The sequence below is a fragment of the Ranitomeya imitator genome, chromosome 1 (assembly GCF_032444005.1).
Source record: "Ranitomeya imitator isolate aRanImi1 chromosome 1, aRanImi1.pri, whole genome shotgun sequence".
NCBI lineage: Eukaryota > Metazoa > Chordata > Amphibia > Anura > Dendrobatidae > Ranitomeya > Ranitomeya imitator.
This window is the reverse complement of record NC_091282.1, coordinates 1,030,871,406-1,030,887,802: the sequence shown is the minus strand read 5'-3', so window position 1 is coordinate 1,030,887,802 and position 16,397 is coordinate 1,030,871,406. Positions and strand designations below refer to the sequence as shown.

At 43.8% G+C, this 16,397-nt stretch overlaps 1 protein-coding gene across 2 annotated transcripts in view; it reads left to right on the top strand.

Annotated features, from left to right (window-relative positions):
• The window catches only part of SLC10A7 (solute carrier family 10 member 7), a 305,476-nt gene that overhangs the window by 47,985 nt on the left and 241,094 nt on the right, over positions 1-16,397 (top strand). For both annotated transcript variants that reach the window (XM_069744033.1, XM_069744034.1), the window contains exon 3: positions 4,861-4,997. In XM_069744033.1, the coding sequence (XP_069600134.1) occupies positions 4,861-4,997 (137 nt within the window). The remainder of the gene's footprint in view (positions 1-4,860; positions 4,998-16,397) is intronic.

Here is a 16,397-nt window from a genome sequence, read left to right as displayed (position 1 = left end):
ATGCTGCTGTAGTTAGTCCCTGCCGGCATCACAAATGTGAGTGCTTTGTTCTTGATGTTTGCTGTAGGTTGTTGTGTACATAGCATCTTGTAAGTGACACCACAATCTAATAACACTTTTAATACGGCATACATCCGAAGAAGAAAAGCACTCGGTAACTTGTACAGTCGTAGTCCAAAGATTTGAGACTCGCGCAAATCTTTTTGCTTCAATATTTTTAGAACTTAGATGCTTGTTGTTACTGAAACACAATTATAAACATTTTTTTACTCTTAATGACAAATACATCAAGTTTGTACAAAGGCTCAATATTTACAGTTTGACCCTTTATTTTTTGAAGACTTGTGCAGTTCGTCTTAAAGAGAACCTGTCACCCCCCCCCAGGCATTTGTAACTAAAAGAGCCACCTTGTGCAGCACTAATGCCTCATTCTGACAAGGTGGCTCTTTTAGTTCTTGTTCTTGACACTGCTGTAATAAATTGCCTTTGAAATTTGTCCCTCATACCTGTGAAATCGCCAGGGAGAGGCAGGTCTTTACCCCCTTATCCAGATGCCTCACAGCCGTCACTCATGGCCTCTGCGTGCCAAGCGCCGTCTCCTCTTTCTTCATTAGCGTCCCTGACGCCTGCGCTGTAAGTTTGAAGGGCAGTGCAACTGCACATGCCCCCCCAAAAAAAGAAACAGCGCAGTCGCCGGAGATGCTACTGAAGGAAAAGGAGGCGGTGCCCAATACACAGATGCCATGAGTGATGGCTGTGAGGCGTCTGGATTAGGAGGGAAAGACCTTCCCCCCGGACAATTTCACAGGTATGAGGGACAAATTTCAAAAAGCGATTATCGCAGCAGTGCCAGGGACCCGAAATAAAAGAGCCACCTTGTCAGTATGCAGCATTAGTGCTGCACAAGGTGGCTCTTTTAGTTACAAATGCCAGGGGGGGTGACAGGTTCCCTTTAACATTTCTGAAATACTGCCTGTGCCACGCCAGAGAGGCAACGAGAGATTAGAGAGGTTAATAAGTGGCTCAAGAATTGGTGTAGGAAGGAGGGGTTTGGGTTCCTGGGGAACTCGGCCGACTTCTCAGTTGGCTACAGGTTTTGCGCTAGGGATGGGCTGCACCTCAATGGGGAAGGTGCAGCTGTGCTGGCTTAGAAAATGGCTAGAAGGTTGGAGGAGTGTTTAAACTAGGGATTGGAGGGGAGGATATTCATTTTATAGCAGGGGAAGATGGTGCAGATACAGACCTCGGCACAAATAATGAAATGGGATGGGGTTAGAAAAGTTAATAATTTAAGAAAGAATAGAGGTACAGATAGTTACATAAAGTGTATGTATACTAATGCCAGAAGCCTCGCCAACAAAATGGAGGAATTAGAATTAATGGTGTTGGAGCATAATTATGACATGGTGGGGATATCTGAAACCTGGCTGGGTGAAAGCCATGACTGGGCTGTTAACTTGCAGGGCTATAGTCTGTTCAGAAATGACCGAACGGATAAGTGAGGGGGAGGGGTGTGTCTATATGTAAAATAATCCTTAAAACCCATCCAGCGTGATAATATAGGTGAATCTAATGAAAATGTAGAGTCCCTGTGGGTGGAGATAAGGGGAGTGGGGAAAAAGGGGAAAAAATTAGAAATTACTGATAGGGGTTTGTTATAAGTCTCCAAAAATAATGGAAGCAATGGAGAATATCCTCGTAAAGTAAATAGATGAAGCTGTGACTCAAGGGGAAGTCATTATTATGGGGGACTTCAACTACCCTGAAATAGATTGGGGGACAGAAACCTGCAGTTCCAGCAAAGGTAATCGGTTTTTGACAACTATGAGAGACCATTACCTTTCACAACTGGTTCAGGACCGAACAAGACCTAATATTAACCAACAGGCCAGACCGCATGGCAAATATAAGGGTTGGGGTTCACTTGGGTGATAGTGATCACAAAATAATACATTTTCATGTATCCTTTAATAAGATGTGTAGTAGAGGGGTTACAAGGACACTAAAGTTCAGGAGGGCAAATTTCCAACGGATGAGAGAGGATCTTGGTGCAATTAACTGGGACGATATCCTGAGACATAAAAATACACAAAGAAAATGGGAGACGTTTATTAGCATCCTGGATAGGACCTGTGCACAGTATATACCATATGGGAATAAACATGCTAGAAATAGGAGGAAGCCAATATGGCTAAATAGAGCTGTAAGGGGCACAATAAGTGACAAAAAGAAAGCATTTAGAGAATTAAAGCAAGTAGGTAGTGATGAGGCATTAAATAAATACAGAAAATTAAATAAATTCTGTAAAAAGCAAATCAAGGCAGCAAAGATTGAGACAGGGAGACTCATTGCCAGAGAGAGTAAAAATAATCCCAAAATATTCTTTAACTACATAAATACGGTAGTAAGAAACTGAAAAATGATAGTGTTGGCCCCCTTAAAAATAGTCTGGGTGAAATGGTGGATGAGGATGAGGATAAAGCCAATATGCTAAATGACTTTTTTCAACAGTATTTACACAAGAAAATCCCGTGGCAGACAAAATGATCAGTGATAACAAAAATTCCCCATTAAATGTCACCTGCTTAACCCAGCAGGAAGTACGGCGGCGTCTAAAAATCACTAAAATTGACAAATCTCCGGGCCCGGATGGGATACACCCCCGAGTACTGCAGGAATTAAGTACAGTCATTGATAGACCATTATTTTTAATCTTTAAAGACTCCATAATAACAGGGTCTGTACCACAGGACTGGAGTATAGCAAATGTGGTGCCAATATTCAAAAAGGGGACAAAAACTGAACTCGGTAATTATAGGCCAGTAAGCTTAACCTCTATTGTGGGTAAAATCCTGGAGGGCATTCTAAGGGATGCTATGCTGGAGTATCTGAAGAGGAATAACCTCATGACCCAATATCAGCACGGGTTTACTAGGGACTGTTCCTGTCTGACTAATTTGATCAGTTTCTATGAAGAGTTAAGTTCCGGACTAGACCAAGGGAACCCAGTGGATGTAGTGTATATGGACTTTTCAAAAGCTTTTGATACGGTGCCACAGAAAAGGTTGATACATAAAATGAGAACAATGGGGATAGGGGAAAATGTGTGTAAGTGGGTTAAGAGCTGGCTCATGGATAGGAAACAAAGGGTGGTTATTAATGGAACACACTCGGACTGGGTCGCGGTTAGCAGTGGGGTACCACAGGGGTCAGTATTGGGCCCTCTTCTTTTTAATATATTTATTAATGACCTTTTAGGGGGCTTTCAGAGCAGAATTTCAATATTTGCAGATGACCCTAAACTCTGCAGGGTAATCAATACAGAGGAGGCCAATTTTATATTACAGGATGATTTATGTAAACTAGAAGCTTGGGCTGATAAATGGCAAATGAGCTTTAATGGGGATAAATATAAGGTCATGCACTTGGGTAGAAGTAATAAGATGTATAACTATGTGCTTAATTCTAAAACTCTGGGCAAAACTGTCAATGAAAAAGACCTGGGTGTATGGGTGGATGACAAACTCATATTCAGTGGCCAGTGTCAGGCAGCTGCTACAAAGGCAAATAAATTAGTGGGATGCATTAAAAGAGGCATAGATGCCCATGAGGAGAACATAATTTTACCTCCATACAAGTCACTTGTGCGACCACACTTAGGGTATGTGCACACGCTGGGGATCCGCAGCTTTTCCGCAGCTGTGGGTCCGCAGCAGTTTCCCATGAGTTTACATTACTATGTAAACCTATGGGAAACAAAAAACGCTGTGCACATGCTGCGGAAAAAAACGTGCGGAAACGCAGTGGTTTACATTCCGCAGCATGTCACTTCTTTCTGCGGATTCCGCAGCGGTTTTACAGCTGCTCCAATAGAAATCCGCAGTTGTAAAACCGCAGTGAAATCCGTAGAAAAACCGTGGTAAATCCGCGATAAATATGTAGCAAAAACGCTGCGTTTTTGCCCTGCAGATTTATCAAATCCGCTGCGGAAAAATCCGCAGTGGACATTTCTACGTGTGCACATACCCTTAGAATACTGTGTACAGTTCTTGTCTCCGGTGTACAAGAAAGACATAGCTGAACTAGAGCGGGTGCAGAGAAGAACGACCAAGGTTATCAGATTACTGGGGGGTCTGCAATACCAAGATAGGTTATTACACTTGGGGCTATTTAGTTTGGAAAAATGAAGGCTAAGGGGTGATCTTATTTTAATGTATAAATATGAGGGGACAGTACAAAGACCTTTCTGATGATCTTTTTAATCATAGACCTGAGACAGGGACAAAGGGTGCATCCTCTACGTCTGGAGGAAAGAATGTTTAAGCATAATAAGACGCGGATTCTTTACCGTAAGAGCAGTGAGACTATGGAACTCTCTGCCGTATGATGTTGTAATGAGTGATTCATTACTTAAATTTAAGAGGGGACTGGATACCTTTCTGGAAAAGTGTAATGCTATAGGGTATATACACTAGATTCCTTGATAGGGTGTTGATCCAGGGAACTAGTGTGATTGCCGTATGTGGAGTCAGGAAGGAATTTTTTTCCCAATGTGGAGCTTTCTGTTTGCCACATGGGTTTTTTTTGCGAATCCTCACAGTGCGTATGCCGGGAGGATTCACAAGTCTGTAGTCACACAGCGTGACTGCAGACTTGTCATTTTGGGCCTGACAAACCCCTTTAAGGGCCTGTGGAAAACAATATCACTGACCTATGGTGTTCTATATATTCACTATCTCAGTACTCTTTCTGTTGTTGTTTTGCTCACTATTCTAGGGTATGTAACTCGTTTTTGAATGTCCAGGTAATTTCACAGGTGAGTGTTCTTGAATAATATTGGATTCCATTCTTTTTTCCCAGGAACTAACCAGTGCTTTGATGCACGTGAAGCTTCACCTCTTCGTCCAGGTGTTCACACTCGTCTTCTTCCCAACAGCAATATGGTTTTTCCTTCGAGTTCTGTCACTGACGTTTATCAATGAATGGCTGTTAAAGGGGTACGTCTCACATTGTGCTCTGCAGGAATCAAAAGCTGTTAGACAAATATTTAAAGGGCCACTGTCACCCCCTCCAGCCGTTATAAACTAAAAGAGCCACCTTGTGCAGCAGTAATGCTGCATTCTAACAAGGTGGCTCTTTTAGTTTTTGTTTCTGTTATTCCCACAATAAATGTATTTATAATTTCGCTGAAATACCTGTCTTTGTACCTGGAGGCGGGTCTGAAGCCTCCTCTTAGAAGCGCCCAACTGCCGTCAGTCATCTCTTGTGTAGATTTTCGCCGCCCCCTCAGCGCTGTTATTGTGTGAATTCTGGCGCCTGCGCTCTGCTCTTCTGCCTTGCGCAGGTGCATAGAGCATTTGCCGTCCTAGCGCTGGTGCTGGGTTCCGTTCTGCGCCTGTGCGGGCAGTGCGGCCACCCTGTTACTGAATCCCCGCCCCGCACTGTGTTATGCATTATGCACAGTGCAAGGCTGGGATTCCTGGGCATGCGCAATGCGCTTCTCAGACGCTCCCCAGGTCCCTCGCCTTTCAGCGTTGCCGGAATATACAGGTATCCTTGCCGGCGTTTGGAACAGCCGCACAGAACAACGCTGGAAGGCGGGGGACCTGTGGAGCGTCTGACAAGCGCAGTGCGCATGCCCAGGAATCCCAGCCCCGCACTGTGCATACTGCATAACACAGTGCGGGGCGGGGATTCAGTAACAGGCTGGCCGCACTGACCGCACAGGCGCAGGAACCCGGCACCAGCGCTCGGACGGATAGTGCTGTATGCGCCTGCACAAGGCAGAAGAGCAGAGCGCAGGCGCCGGATTTCACACAATAATAGCGCTGAGGGGGCGGCGAAAATCTACACAAGAGATGACTGACGGCAGTTGGGCGCTTCTAAGAGGAGGTTTCAGTCCCGCCTCCAGGTACAAAGATAGGTATTTCAGCAGAATTATAAATACATTTATTGGGGCAATAACAGAAACAAAAACTAAAAGAGCCACCTTGTTAGCCTGCAGCATTACTGCTGCACAAGGTGGCTCTTTTAGTTTATAACGGTTGGAGGGGGGTGACAGTGGCCCTTTAACACTAAATCGTAGTGATGAGTGATTTTGCTTGGATAAACTGTTATCCGAGCACGCTTGTGTTAATTATTATTATTATTATTATTATTATTATTATTTATTTATATAGCACCATTGATTCCATGGTGCTTTACATGAGAAGGGGTTACATACAAGTTACAAATATCACATACAGTAAACAAACGAACAATGACGGACTGATACAGAGGGGCGACGACCCTGCCCTTGCGGGCTTACATTCTACATAATAAATATCTTCGGCGTGCTTGAATGCTATGTTCGAGTTGCCGTGGCTGCATGACTCGCAAACCCCGCATGTGTTGCGGCTGTGGAACAACCACGACACATGCAGCCATGGCGGCTCGAGCATAGTATGCCATCACGCTGAAGACACTCAGTTATGCTGTTTATTTGTTTTCTTTTCTCTGAAGGCAAGCAAAACTCGTTTGAGGATTTTGACTTGGAATTTGCTCTCTAATGTGTGATCAGTGCCTAAATACTAATTAAGATGAAGGATTTGCTGCTGTACATTGTCTTGTTATTTATTTCTTTAAAACCATCTCGCTGTGAGATGAGGGGGACATAAGTGGAGAAAGTTTCTTTGCTCGATTATGTATTTCCCTATTGGATGTGTGAGTAAAAGGAAACTACACAAAAGAAAGTGCAAATGTCACACCTGAAAGAGCATGCGCATTTGGGGACAAAAGCATTTATAAGAAAAAATAATTGAATTAATTCACAAATGCCATGCAAAAGGATGGGAAACATATTTTTTAGATAAACTTTAACTGGGTATTGCCATCTCGTACATTTATGGCATTTGCTATAAAACATATTTGATGCAGATATGACCAGTGAAGCCAGCATCTGTGTCAGGAATGGGGTCCCAGACATGTCCCCCACGGTCAGTGGAGAGGTGGTCAAAATTCTTTTTAACTTGTGTGGAAATTCACTGTTTTCAGCATAGATGCAGTTCTCACCTCTACCATATATTTATTACATATGCCTAAACGTGTGAGATGGCGAATACCCTTTTAACAACGTTATCCCACAATGCACATTTATCGTTTGTCCCAAAAGTAAGTAAACAATGTCTAACCACTGGTTAGGGGTCGCTAATGAAACCCTAAGGCTATATGCACACATTGCTGATTTGACTGTGAAATTTTCTGTGCAGATTTTGCATTTCTTGGCAGAAAATGCAAGTCAGAATCTGCACTTTTGTTTTTGCATTTTTGTGCGGTTTTGTTTGCTGATTTGAGGTTTTGTACAGTTTTCTTCCTTTTTTTTTTTACCCCAGCGGATTTCTATTATGGAATTGGTGCAAAAACGCAGCAGATCCGCAAAAAGAATTGACATGGTCCTTTTTTTAATCTGCTGCGTTTTCCGTGCGGATTTTTCCGTGCTGATTTTTCCGCACCATTAGCACAGCATTTTTTTTCCCATTGATTTACATTGTACCGTAAATCACTTGCGAATCCGCAGCGTTTCTGCGCGGAAATAAAGGACCTTTTTCTTGTTAGCAGGTAGGAACAATCCAGCCGTTTTTTTTCTTTAGATAAAAAGAATGCAAAAACTTTATGATAGATTTAAATAGAACAGGACAGGAGCTGTGATATGGTCAGACACAGCCATTGCACAGTACACAGCAGGGGCGCATTTATAAGATTATCTCAGCACAGGAACATTATTTTTCCACACTTCCAATTGTGGAAATTATTATTATTCCAAGATCTATTGATTAAAATTAACTTTGTTCATGGGAATAAAAAACTTTTTAATGAAGCAGTGGTCATGCATGATCCTGGCCATTCTATTCAATGTCCTTGGGGTGAATTGAAACAATCGTATTTTTTTATTTTTTCCCTCCCTTTTAGATGTAAAAATCACACTACTCATATGTATAATGTTAGTTTATAATATTGCCATAGTACTGTGGTAGACAAAAATTCTTTTTATTCATTAAATACGTACCACAGTGCCAAAGCTATTATCCCTGATTTGAGAGCATTCTTCTAATATAAAATAGTTGTAGATTTAAAGGTTCATGAAAAAAAATGGAAGTGATTTTGAGACTTAGGAGAGTAGTGAATGAATGTATGTGCTTCAACTCAGAACGCAGAGTAAAATATTTAAAAGTCTTAGTATTGCTTATGTATCTGACTTATGTTAATTTTCTGTGGCTAGATGACGAGGAGGAAGGATTAAGATGTCAAGAGAAATTAAGCTAAACACATCAGCCAATCAGTTGCATTCATCACGCCGAGCGTGAAACCTTCTTATATTTAAATCGGATCGTCTCATGTTTGACACTGAGCTCTTCGTTAAGCGCTAATAAGTGTCCTTTATTCCCATTCCACTGCAGACATCCAGTCTTCCCTTCTGCCGTCCCCATGTCAAGAATACTTTCAAAATGGGCTCCTTATAATCATTTCAAGTGCTTAATGTGTTTCAGATTTTAAACTGGTTACTCCCTTAGGATTTGGTAGACTGGATGAATATAACAAGGGATCATGGAAAAGACTCAAACCTTCATTGAATTACAACTCTCAAAGAAAAAGAACGAAAGGGCCAGCTCCCAAAGACAATAGAGAAAGATGTACAAGAACATTAAATCATTCCAGTTCATTTATATTCTTCTCTGTGGCCTGGCAGACAGGCTAGAAAGTCTTAGGATCGCAAAAAAATGAACTTTGCTATTATACTAGTTTATATAAAAAGTAACTTCAATTTATTAAGTAGCTTAAAATTCCCTAAAAGATCATAAAATGATGACTCTGAGTATGAATAGACCTACTGTCCATTTTATTCTCGAAATACACAGTGGCACTACCGCTCTCCCTGATTGTGCAGGGTACTGCAGACTGCCCAATTCATTGCACAGGTGAGGAGCTTCTGCGCTACGTAAGAGTAGTAAAAGGGATGTAGCACTATTCTAGCACTGATCTGAGGATCAGGGGGGTAATAAAGAGGTTGAACCTTCATCAGTTATAAAGGGATGGCTTATTCTAGCAATATGCCATCACTTAATAAGATAGGAAAAGCCCCTCTCGTTGTGGAGTTTTGCATTCAATTTTTTTATGGTATTTGAAACAAACAAAACAAAGTGTCAGATGTTTCCTTTATGATTTTTGGATCCTTTATTCTTCTCCTAAGAAAAAACTTCAAAAATTTGCTCTTTTTAAGTAAACTTTGTTAATAATTTGGTTTAATTTTACTAACTTTAAGTTCCGTGTACACTTTAGATAACTGCTAGCTGAACAATCGTATCTCAGACATTTATCTCACCAGACTCTCCCATACATAGGAGCGCACGCTCAGCCAAGCGCTACTGTGTTCTCGCCGCTGCCAGGCACCTCTGGTGGCGACATACCTATTAGAGAACAAAGGACCAATAGTCAGGAATCGGACATGTTTAATCCATACGTCCCCCAACAGTATTCAGTCGAGGACATGTACATTAGACTGTAAGCTGAACCTGTTGATAATGGCGAGTTCAACTGACAATACTGTAATACTGTAATGTGTTTGGCGGAGCCATACCCTGTCCTGATTACTGCCAGGCTTCCATTCATACAGTGTGGTCACTGTGCCGAAGCCTCAGTGTGTTAAAACGACCTTAAAGTCCAGTCTAGGATGACAAGTCTGAAGTCATCTACATGAATGCAGACTTGTTAATCTTTCCAGTGCATGCACTGAGCAGTGTGAGGATTTGCTGGTGTCTGCACTGGGAATGGCGATCACGTGACTGCAAGTATGCAATCTGCTCAGTAGAACTAAATAACAGCACGTGTGAAAAAAAACTTGGGCATTCTAATAGATCACAGACCACACATGAGTCAGCAGTGTGATGCAGCAGCTAAAAAGCAAACACAGTTCTAGGATGTATTAATAGAAGCATAGAGTCTAGATCACGTGAAGTAATTATCCCCCTCTATTCCTTCTTGGTCAGGCTGCATCTGGAATACTGTGTCCAGTTCTGGGCACCACATTATAAAAAAACATTGAAAAACTGGAGCAAGTTCAGAGAAGAGTTACTAGGATGGTGAGCGAACTGAAAAGTATGTCCTACGAGGAACGGTTAGAGGATCTGGGAATGTTAAGCTTGCGAAAATAAAGGCTGAGAGGAGACTTAATAGTTGTCTACAAATATCTGAAGGGATGTCACAGTTGTGAGATTGTGCTCACTGCATGTGTTGAGGGACACTCGCTTGGCAACGGGATAAATGCACACGGGCACGGTTTTTAACACAAAACAGACTATTTGGTTTATTCAGGTATCATAAACCATAGAAACGTGAACCAAAGGCAAGCAGTCTTTACATAAGGTTTCACATCATTAGTTTGCAGCAACTAAACACGTCCAGGACCACGGTCTGTCCAGGTGCTCCCAGTAAGTCTCCACTCACAGGAGCTTCCAACACAGACCGTGCAGGTCCTCGGTCTCTCTGTGCGCTGTTCAGGACGTCCGTCCCCACCTGGGACCGTCCAACACACAGGCGTGTGGCCTGTCCTGGTGCTATTCAGGACGCTCGTCCAACACCCAGGCCACCAGGTCCAAAGCCCCACCATGTGCTATTCAGGGAGATAGCACTCCCAACGCATAGGCCTTTCCAGGACCTTCAGCACAGACCATTCAGGTCCAAAACACTCTACCATGTGACCCACACCCTGGTCACATTATGAAGCTGTAACCACCCCCACAGGTGGGAGGTGTGTGTGGCTAGTTCGACCCGCCCAGCTCTTAGAACTAGCCCTGCCAGCCTCCCTACAAAACAACACAATTACTTGTAGGACTACAGGTCCCAGAACAACCTTACTTCAGGCTGACAGTGCAGAGTGTCTTCCTCTGCGACACACATACCAGCCATTCACAATAATGCCGGACTTTGACTCATCACCACAGTTATAACTGTGATTGCCATGCATTCCTATGGCCTCAATACGTCTCCATGCGTACTCTGGGAAGACCATGCAGTGCCCCCTACCTGTAATAGGGTCACTGCATCACATAGTGTAGAGGAATCATCCTTATTCTCATTTGCACATGGAAACACGAGAAGCAATGGAATGAAACTGAAAGGGAGAAAATGCAGATTAGATATTAGAAAAAACTTTTTGACAGTGAGGCTGATCAATGCCATGAGGTGATGAGTTCTCCTTCAATGGAGATTTTTAAATGGACATCTGTCTGAGATGGTTTAGTGATTATTGCGCTGAATTGAGCAGAGTGTTGGATCTGATGACCCTGGAGCTCCCTTCCAACTTTAGTATTCTATGATTCTATGCTTACTTGCCAGAACCTGACTAGACTGTTTCTGTCATGCTCGATACAAGCCTAGTCGGGTTCTGGTCGAGAGTATACATATCGCAGCATACTTGTGGTCACGTGACTGCTGCTGCTGGTGCTGACACCAGCGAATCCTCAGTGTGCAGTGCACATGCTGGGAGGATTCACAAGTCTGCAGTCACATAGAGTAACTGCAGACTTGTTATTTTAGACCAGACGATCCCTATAAAGCTAGTTTCAAGCCAAGTTTGAGACTCCTTTACTTTCTCTGTCACAGGCTATTGTCTAAAGGCCTACAAAAATGGATTTAGTTGTGAACCCAATGGAGTCTATTGTGCTATTGTGGCTGAAAAGATGGACATCAGTGGGGGAAAAAAGTCAAATTGCGTCCAAAGTTTGAACACCGGTTACCTGATTATACCCAATGACTTCATCTGTGTTCCATCTTAATGAAGCTCTCCCATGAAGTTTTTTTTTTTTTTTTTTTAATGATTGTGCATGTTAATATTATCACCTACTGCCGCTTTCTCTGGGATTCAGCGTTCTGCTCCTCTTCTCAGTGAAGTCACCGCTCTGTAGACTCTTTGGGTCACACTACAATCTGTGTGACCTAGAAGTGCCTTTTACAATGCAAGTCTATGGAGCTTCAGTGTAAAAGACCATTCCTGCTCACGAATAGAGCGAGCAAGCTAGTCCGGAGTGCAGTGACGTCATTGAGAAGAAAGGCAGAACTGCGTTGGATTCCAGAGAGGGTATGTGAACATATTAACACATATACCCAGATTTATAAAAATAATCTTCATGGGATTGCTTCCTTAATGCCGTGTTTTTGTGCCTCAGATGTAGAGTTAAAGGTCATTTCAAAGGCTCTGAAGCTTCTATGGTCCACAGATAGAACTATTGATCACAAGTACTCGGGGCTGAGCTGTAATTCCAGGCACGGTCACTACTAAAAGAGCAGAGCTGCAAACGAAAAGAAAAAACAAAACATAACTATATATATATATATATATATATATATATATATATATATATGTGTATATATATATATATATATATATATATGTATATATATATATATATATATATATATATATATTATACATATACATGCATACAGTGGGGCAAACAAGTATTTAGTCAGTCAGCAATAGTGCAAGTTCCACCACTTAAAAAGATGAGAGGCGTCTGTAATTTACATCATAGGTTGACCTCAACTATGGGAGACAAACTGAGAAAAAAAAATCCAGAAAATCATTGTCTGTTTTTTTAACATTTTATTTGCATATTATGGTGGAAAATAAGTATTTGGTCAGAAACAAAATTTCATCTCAATACTTTGTAATATATCCTTTGTTGGCAATGACAGAGGTCAAACGTTTTCTGTAAGTCTTCACAAGGTTGCCACACACTGTTGTTGGTATGTTGGCCCATTCCTCCATGCAGATCTCCTCTAGAGCAGTGATGTTTTTGGCTTTTCGCTTGGCAACACGGACTTTCAACTCCCTCCAAAGGTTTTCTATAGGGTTGAGATCTGGAGACTGGCTAGGCCACTCCAGGACCTTGAAATGCTTCTTACGAAGCCACTCCTTCGTTGCCCTGGCGGTGTGCTTTGGATCATTGTCATGTTGAAAGACCCAGCCACGATTCATCTTCAATGCCCTTGCTGATGGAAGGAGGTTTGCACTCAAAATCTCACGATACATGGCCCCATTCATTCTTTCATGTACCCGGATCAGTCGTCCTGGCCCCTTTGCAGAGAAACAGCCCCAAAGCATGATGTTTCTCTAGTCACCTTCCACGACAGCCACTTCGGAGGTTGTCTTCCTCGCCCTAATAGGGGACAGGAACACAAGAGGTTAAATACCCCTCCCCTTCCTGCACCGCCAGTGTTTTCCTGTCCCCTATGGGGCATGAAGAGATCTGAAGGGGCTGCCGTGGCCGGCGACGGAGCTCCACTTACCAGAAAAAGTCGGACGGCATGAGGTCGGGCTCCCTCCTCTAGTATGCTGCTCCCGTCTCCTCTCTTCGGAGGGACTCGGGACCTTCCCGCCCCACCGGCGCTCCCTTTGGGAGTAATGCGGGGCGGTGACGTGCTTGCCGGGGGCCTCCTGCAGCCCCCCGGTTCTCTCCTCCCATGGCTGCAGCGCTGGAGGTGGCGCGCGTCCCGGGCTGTGGCCGGAGGCCCGATGACTTCCGGGTTAACGCGCGTCACTTCCGGTTCATTCAGGGAGCGTTCCATGGAGCGCATGCCGGCCGGCAATGGCGTCCAGCAGCTGAAGCACGCCATACAGACAGCGTTTCGGGGGCGTTCCAGGACCTACCCCAATCGGGCACACGTGGGGGGAGGAGCACTGCACACTGGGACCACCGATCCTTATAAAAAGATCCGGGTAAGCAAGGTAAGCTGTATGACTGTTAACAGCTGACGGACATGGACAGTGACAGACCCCCTTGCTCTGCATCTGCAGATGCCAGCGTTCCCCCTCCTACCAAAGTAAGTAGCAGGTGTTGGGCCCAGCTATCTCCTATATACATATGTGCTTTCATGGATATATGTATATGTAGATGTATACCTCTAAGTGGCTTAGCAAACCCTCTCTCTCTCTCTCTTAGGGAGAAAAGGTTTCCGACCCTAAAAGGTCAAGCCGCAAATGCAAAGTGTGTACAGCCAAACTCCCATCAACATACGGGAAAAAGCTCTGCCAATCCTGTACGGATGAGGTCCTACGCGCTGAACAACCCTCGCTGTTGGATTGCATTAGATCTCTCATTAAAGATGAGGTCCATTCTTCTATGGCTACCTTCTCACAAATGTCGGTGCCTCAGCCACCCCCTCCAAAAAAGAGGAAAAAAGCCCCAGTAGAATCCGACCCGGACCTGGGAGAAATCCAGTCCTCAGGTTCAGAGGATAACTGGGAAAACGAAGGCTCTACTTCTACCCCCACCTGTAAATCAGAAAACAAAAAATATTATTTTAGTTCTGAGGACATGAGTGAGCTAATCGGTTTAGTAAGAAGCACCATGGGGGTAGAGGATGAAGAAGTTACACTCACAGTACATGATGAGATGTTTGAGGGTCTGAAACCCAAAGACCAAAAAGGGTTCCCGGTGCATAAGAATTTACGAGATCTAATTCTGCATGAATGGGACCTCCCTGAAAAAGGTCTGACTATACCATCGGAACTAAATAACCGGTACCCATTAGATGGGGATAACTCCTTATGGGAGACCCCGAAAGTAGATGTTCAGGTGTCTAGGGTAACTAAAAAAACTGCCCTCCCCTTTTGAGGACTCTTCGCAACTCAAGGATCCGATGGATCGTAAAATAGAGAGTTTATTAAAGAAGTCCTGGGACACCTCCACAAATCTGCTGAAATCTAATATAGCCTCTACTTGCGTAGCCAGATCTCTATTTATCTGGTTACGCAAACTTGAGGATCACTTGACTCAAGGCACCCCAAGGGAGGAGATTTTAGACTCCCTACCATTACTACAGAAAGCTACGGGGTTCCTAGCCGATGCGTCTGCCGAATCAGTTCGAGTAGCCGCAAAAGCTGCCGTTCTCTCTAACTCGTCCAGGAGAGCACTCTGGATAAAATTCTGGGGAGGCGATTTTGTCTCCAAGTCCAAATTATGTAGCATACCCTTTCAGGGTCATAATGTATTTGGACCAGTCCTGGACGATATTTTGGATAAGGCGGCAGATAAAAAGAAATCTCTTCCTGAGCAAAAGACCCCCCAAAAAACGCTTTTTTCGTCCCTCCCGTGATCAAACTTCACAAAGAGGAAAAGGCAAAACGGGAAGATGGAGTTATCCTAAGGGAGGCAGGGGAAAAAATATCCTGGCCCCTCAGGCCCAGCAAACCCCAGATAAGCAATGACTGTACTCCGGTCGGGGGTCGACTCTCACGATTCTTCACCGAGTGGCAAAACATCTCCACAAATCAGTGGGTCCTTCGTACCATTCAAGAAGGATTAAAAATAGAATTCGTGAGACCACCCCCACAATGCGTAAAGATAACCTCCCTTCAAAACCCAGATCTCCAAAACTCCTTGTTACAAGATCTACAAAAATTAATACAATCAAATGTGATTTCTCAGGTGCCGAAGTTAGAGGAAGGACGTGGTCATTATTCACGCCTTTTTCTAATAACCAAGCCGTCGGGGAAGAACCGAATTATCATAAATTTGAAACCCTTAAACGAATCTGTCCGATACAGGAGATTCAAAATGGAGACAGTCAAATCAGTAATCCCCCTCATCGGTCAGAGTTGGATGATGGCGACTGTGGACCTGAGGGATGTGTATTACTATGTGCCAATCCATCCAGAGCACAGGAAATTCCTCAGGTTCGCAGTCTCCAAGGGTCACCAAATCAAACATTTTCAGTTCAATGTTCTCCCCTTCGGCATCTCTTCGGCCCCACGGGTTTTCACAAAGATTATGGCGGAAGCGATAATCTTCATCCGTCAACAGGGAATATGCATAGTCCCGTATCTAGACGACCTGCTTATCATGGCTCCATCTGCCTCCAGTCTGGAAACAGACGTATCAAAGTCCCTAGAGATATTACAAACCCTGGGTTGGATCCCAAATCTGGAGAAATCGGAGGTCCATCCCTCCACAAGAAGGAAATTTCTGGGGGTGCTACTGGACTCGGATGTAAGAACATCTTTTCTACCCAAAGATCATCAAATCAACCTTGTCCGCAAAGTAACCAAGTTCAGAGGCCAGCGTGCACCGACCCTCAGAGAATCGATGTCTGTACTAGGGTCCCTGACCGCATGTATACAGTCGGTTTCCTGGGCCCAGGCTCACACACGAACTCTCCAGACTTATGTTCTCCTACATTCCAGGAGACGACAGACTCCATTGAATCAGAAGATTCTTCTCCCTGGCCATGTGAAATCAGCGCTAAAATGGTGGCTAGATTACCAAAATCTCCAGAGAGGGGTCAGCTGGGACCACCTTCCCCTAAAAACACTCCGCTCAGATGCCAGCAAAAGAGGCTGGGGTGCGGTGGTAGAGGGTTTC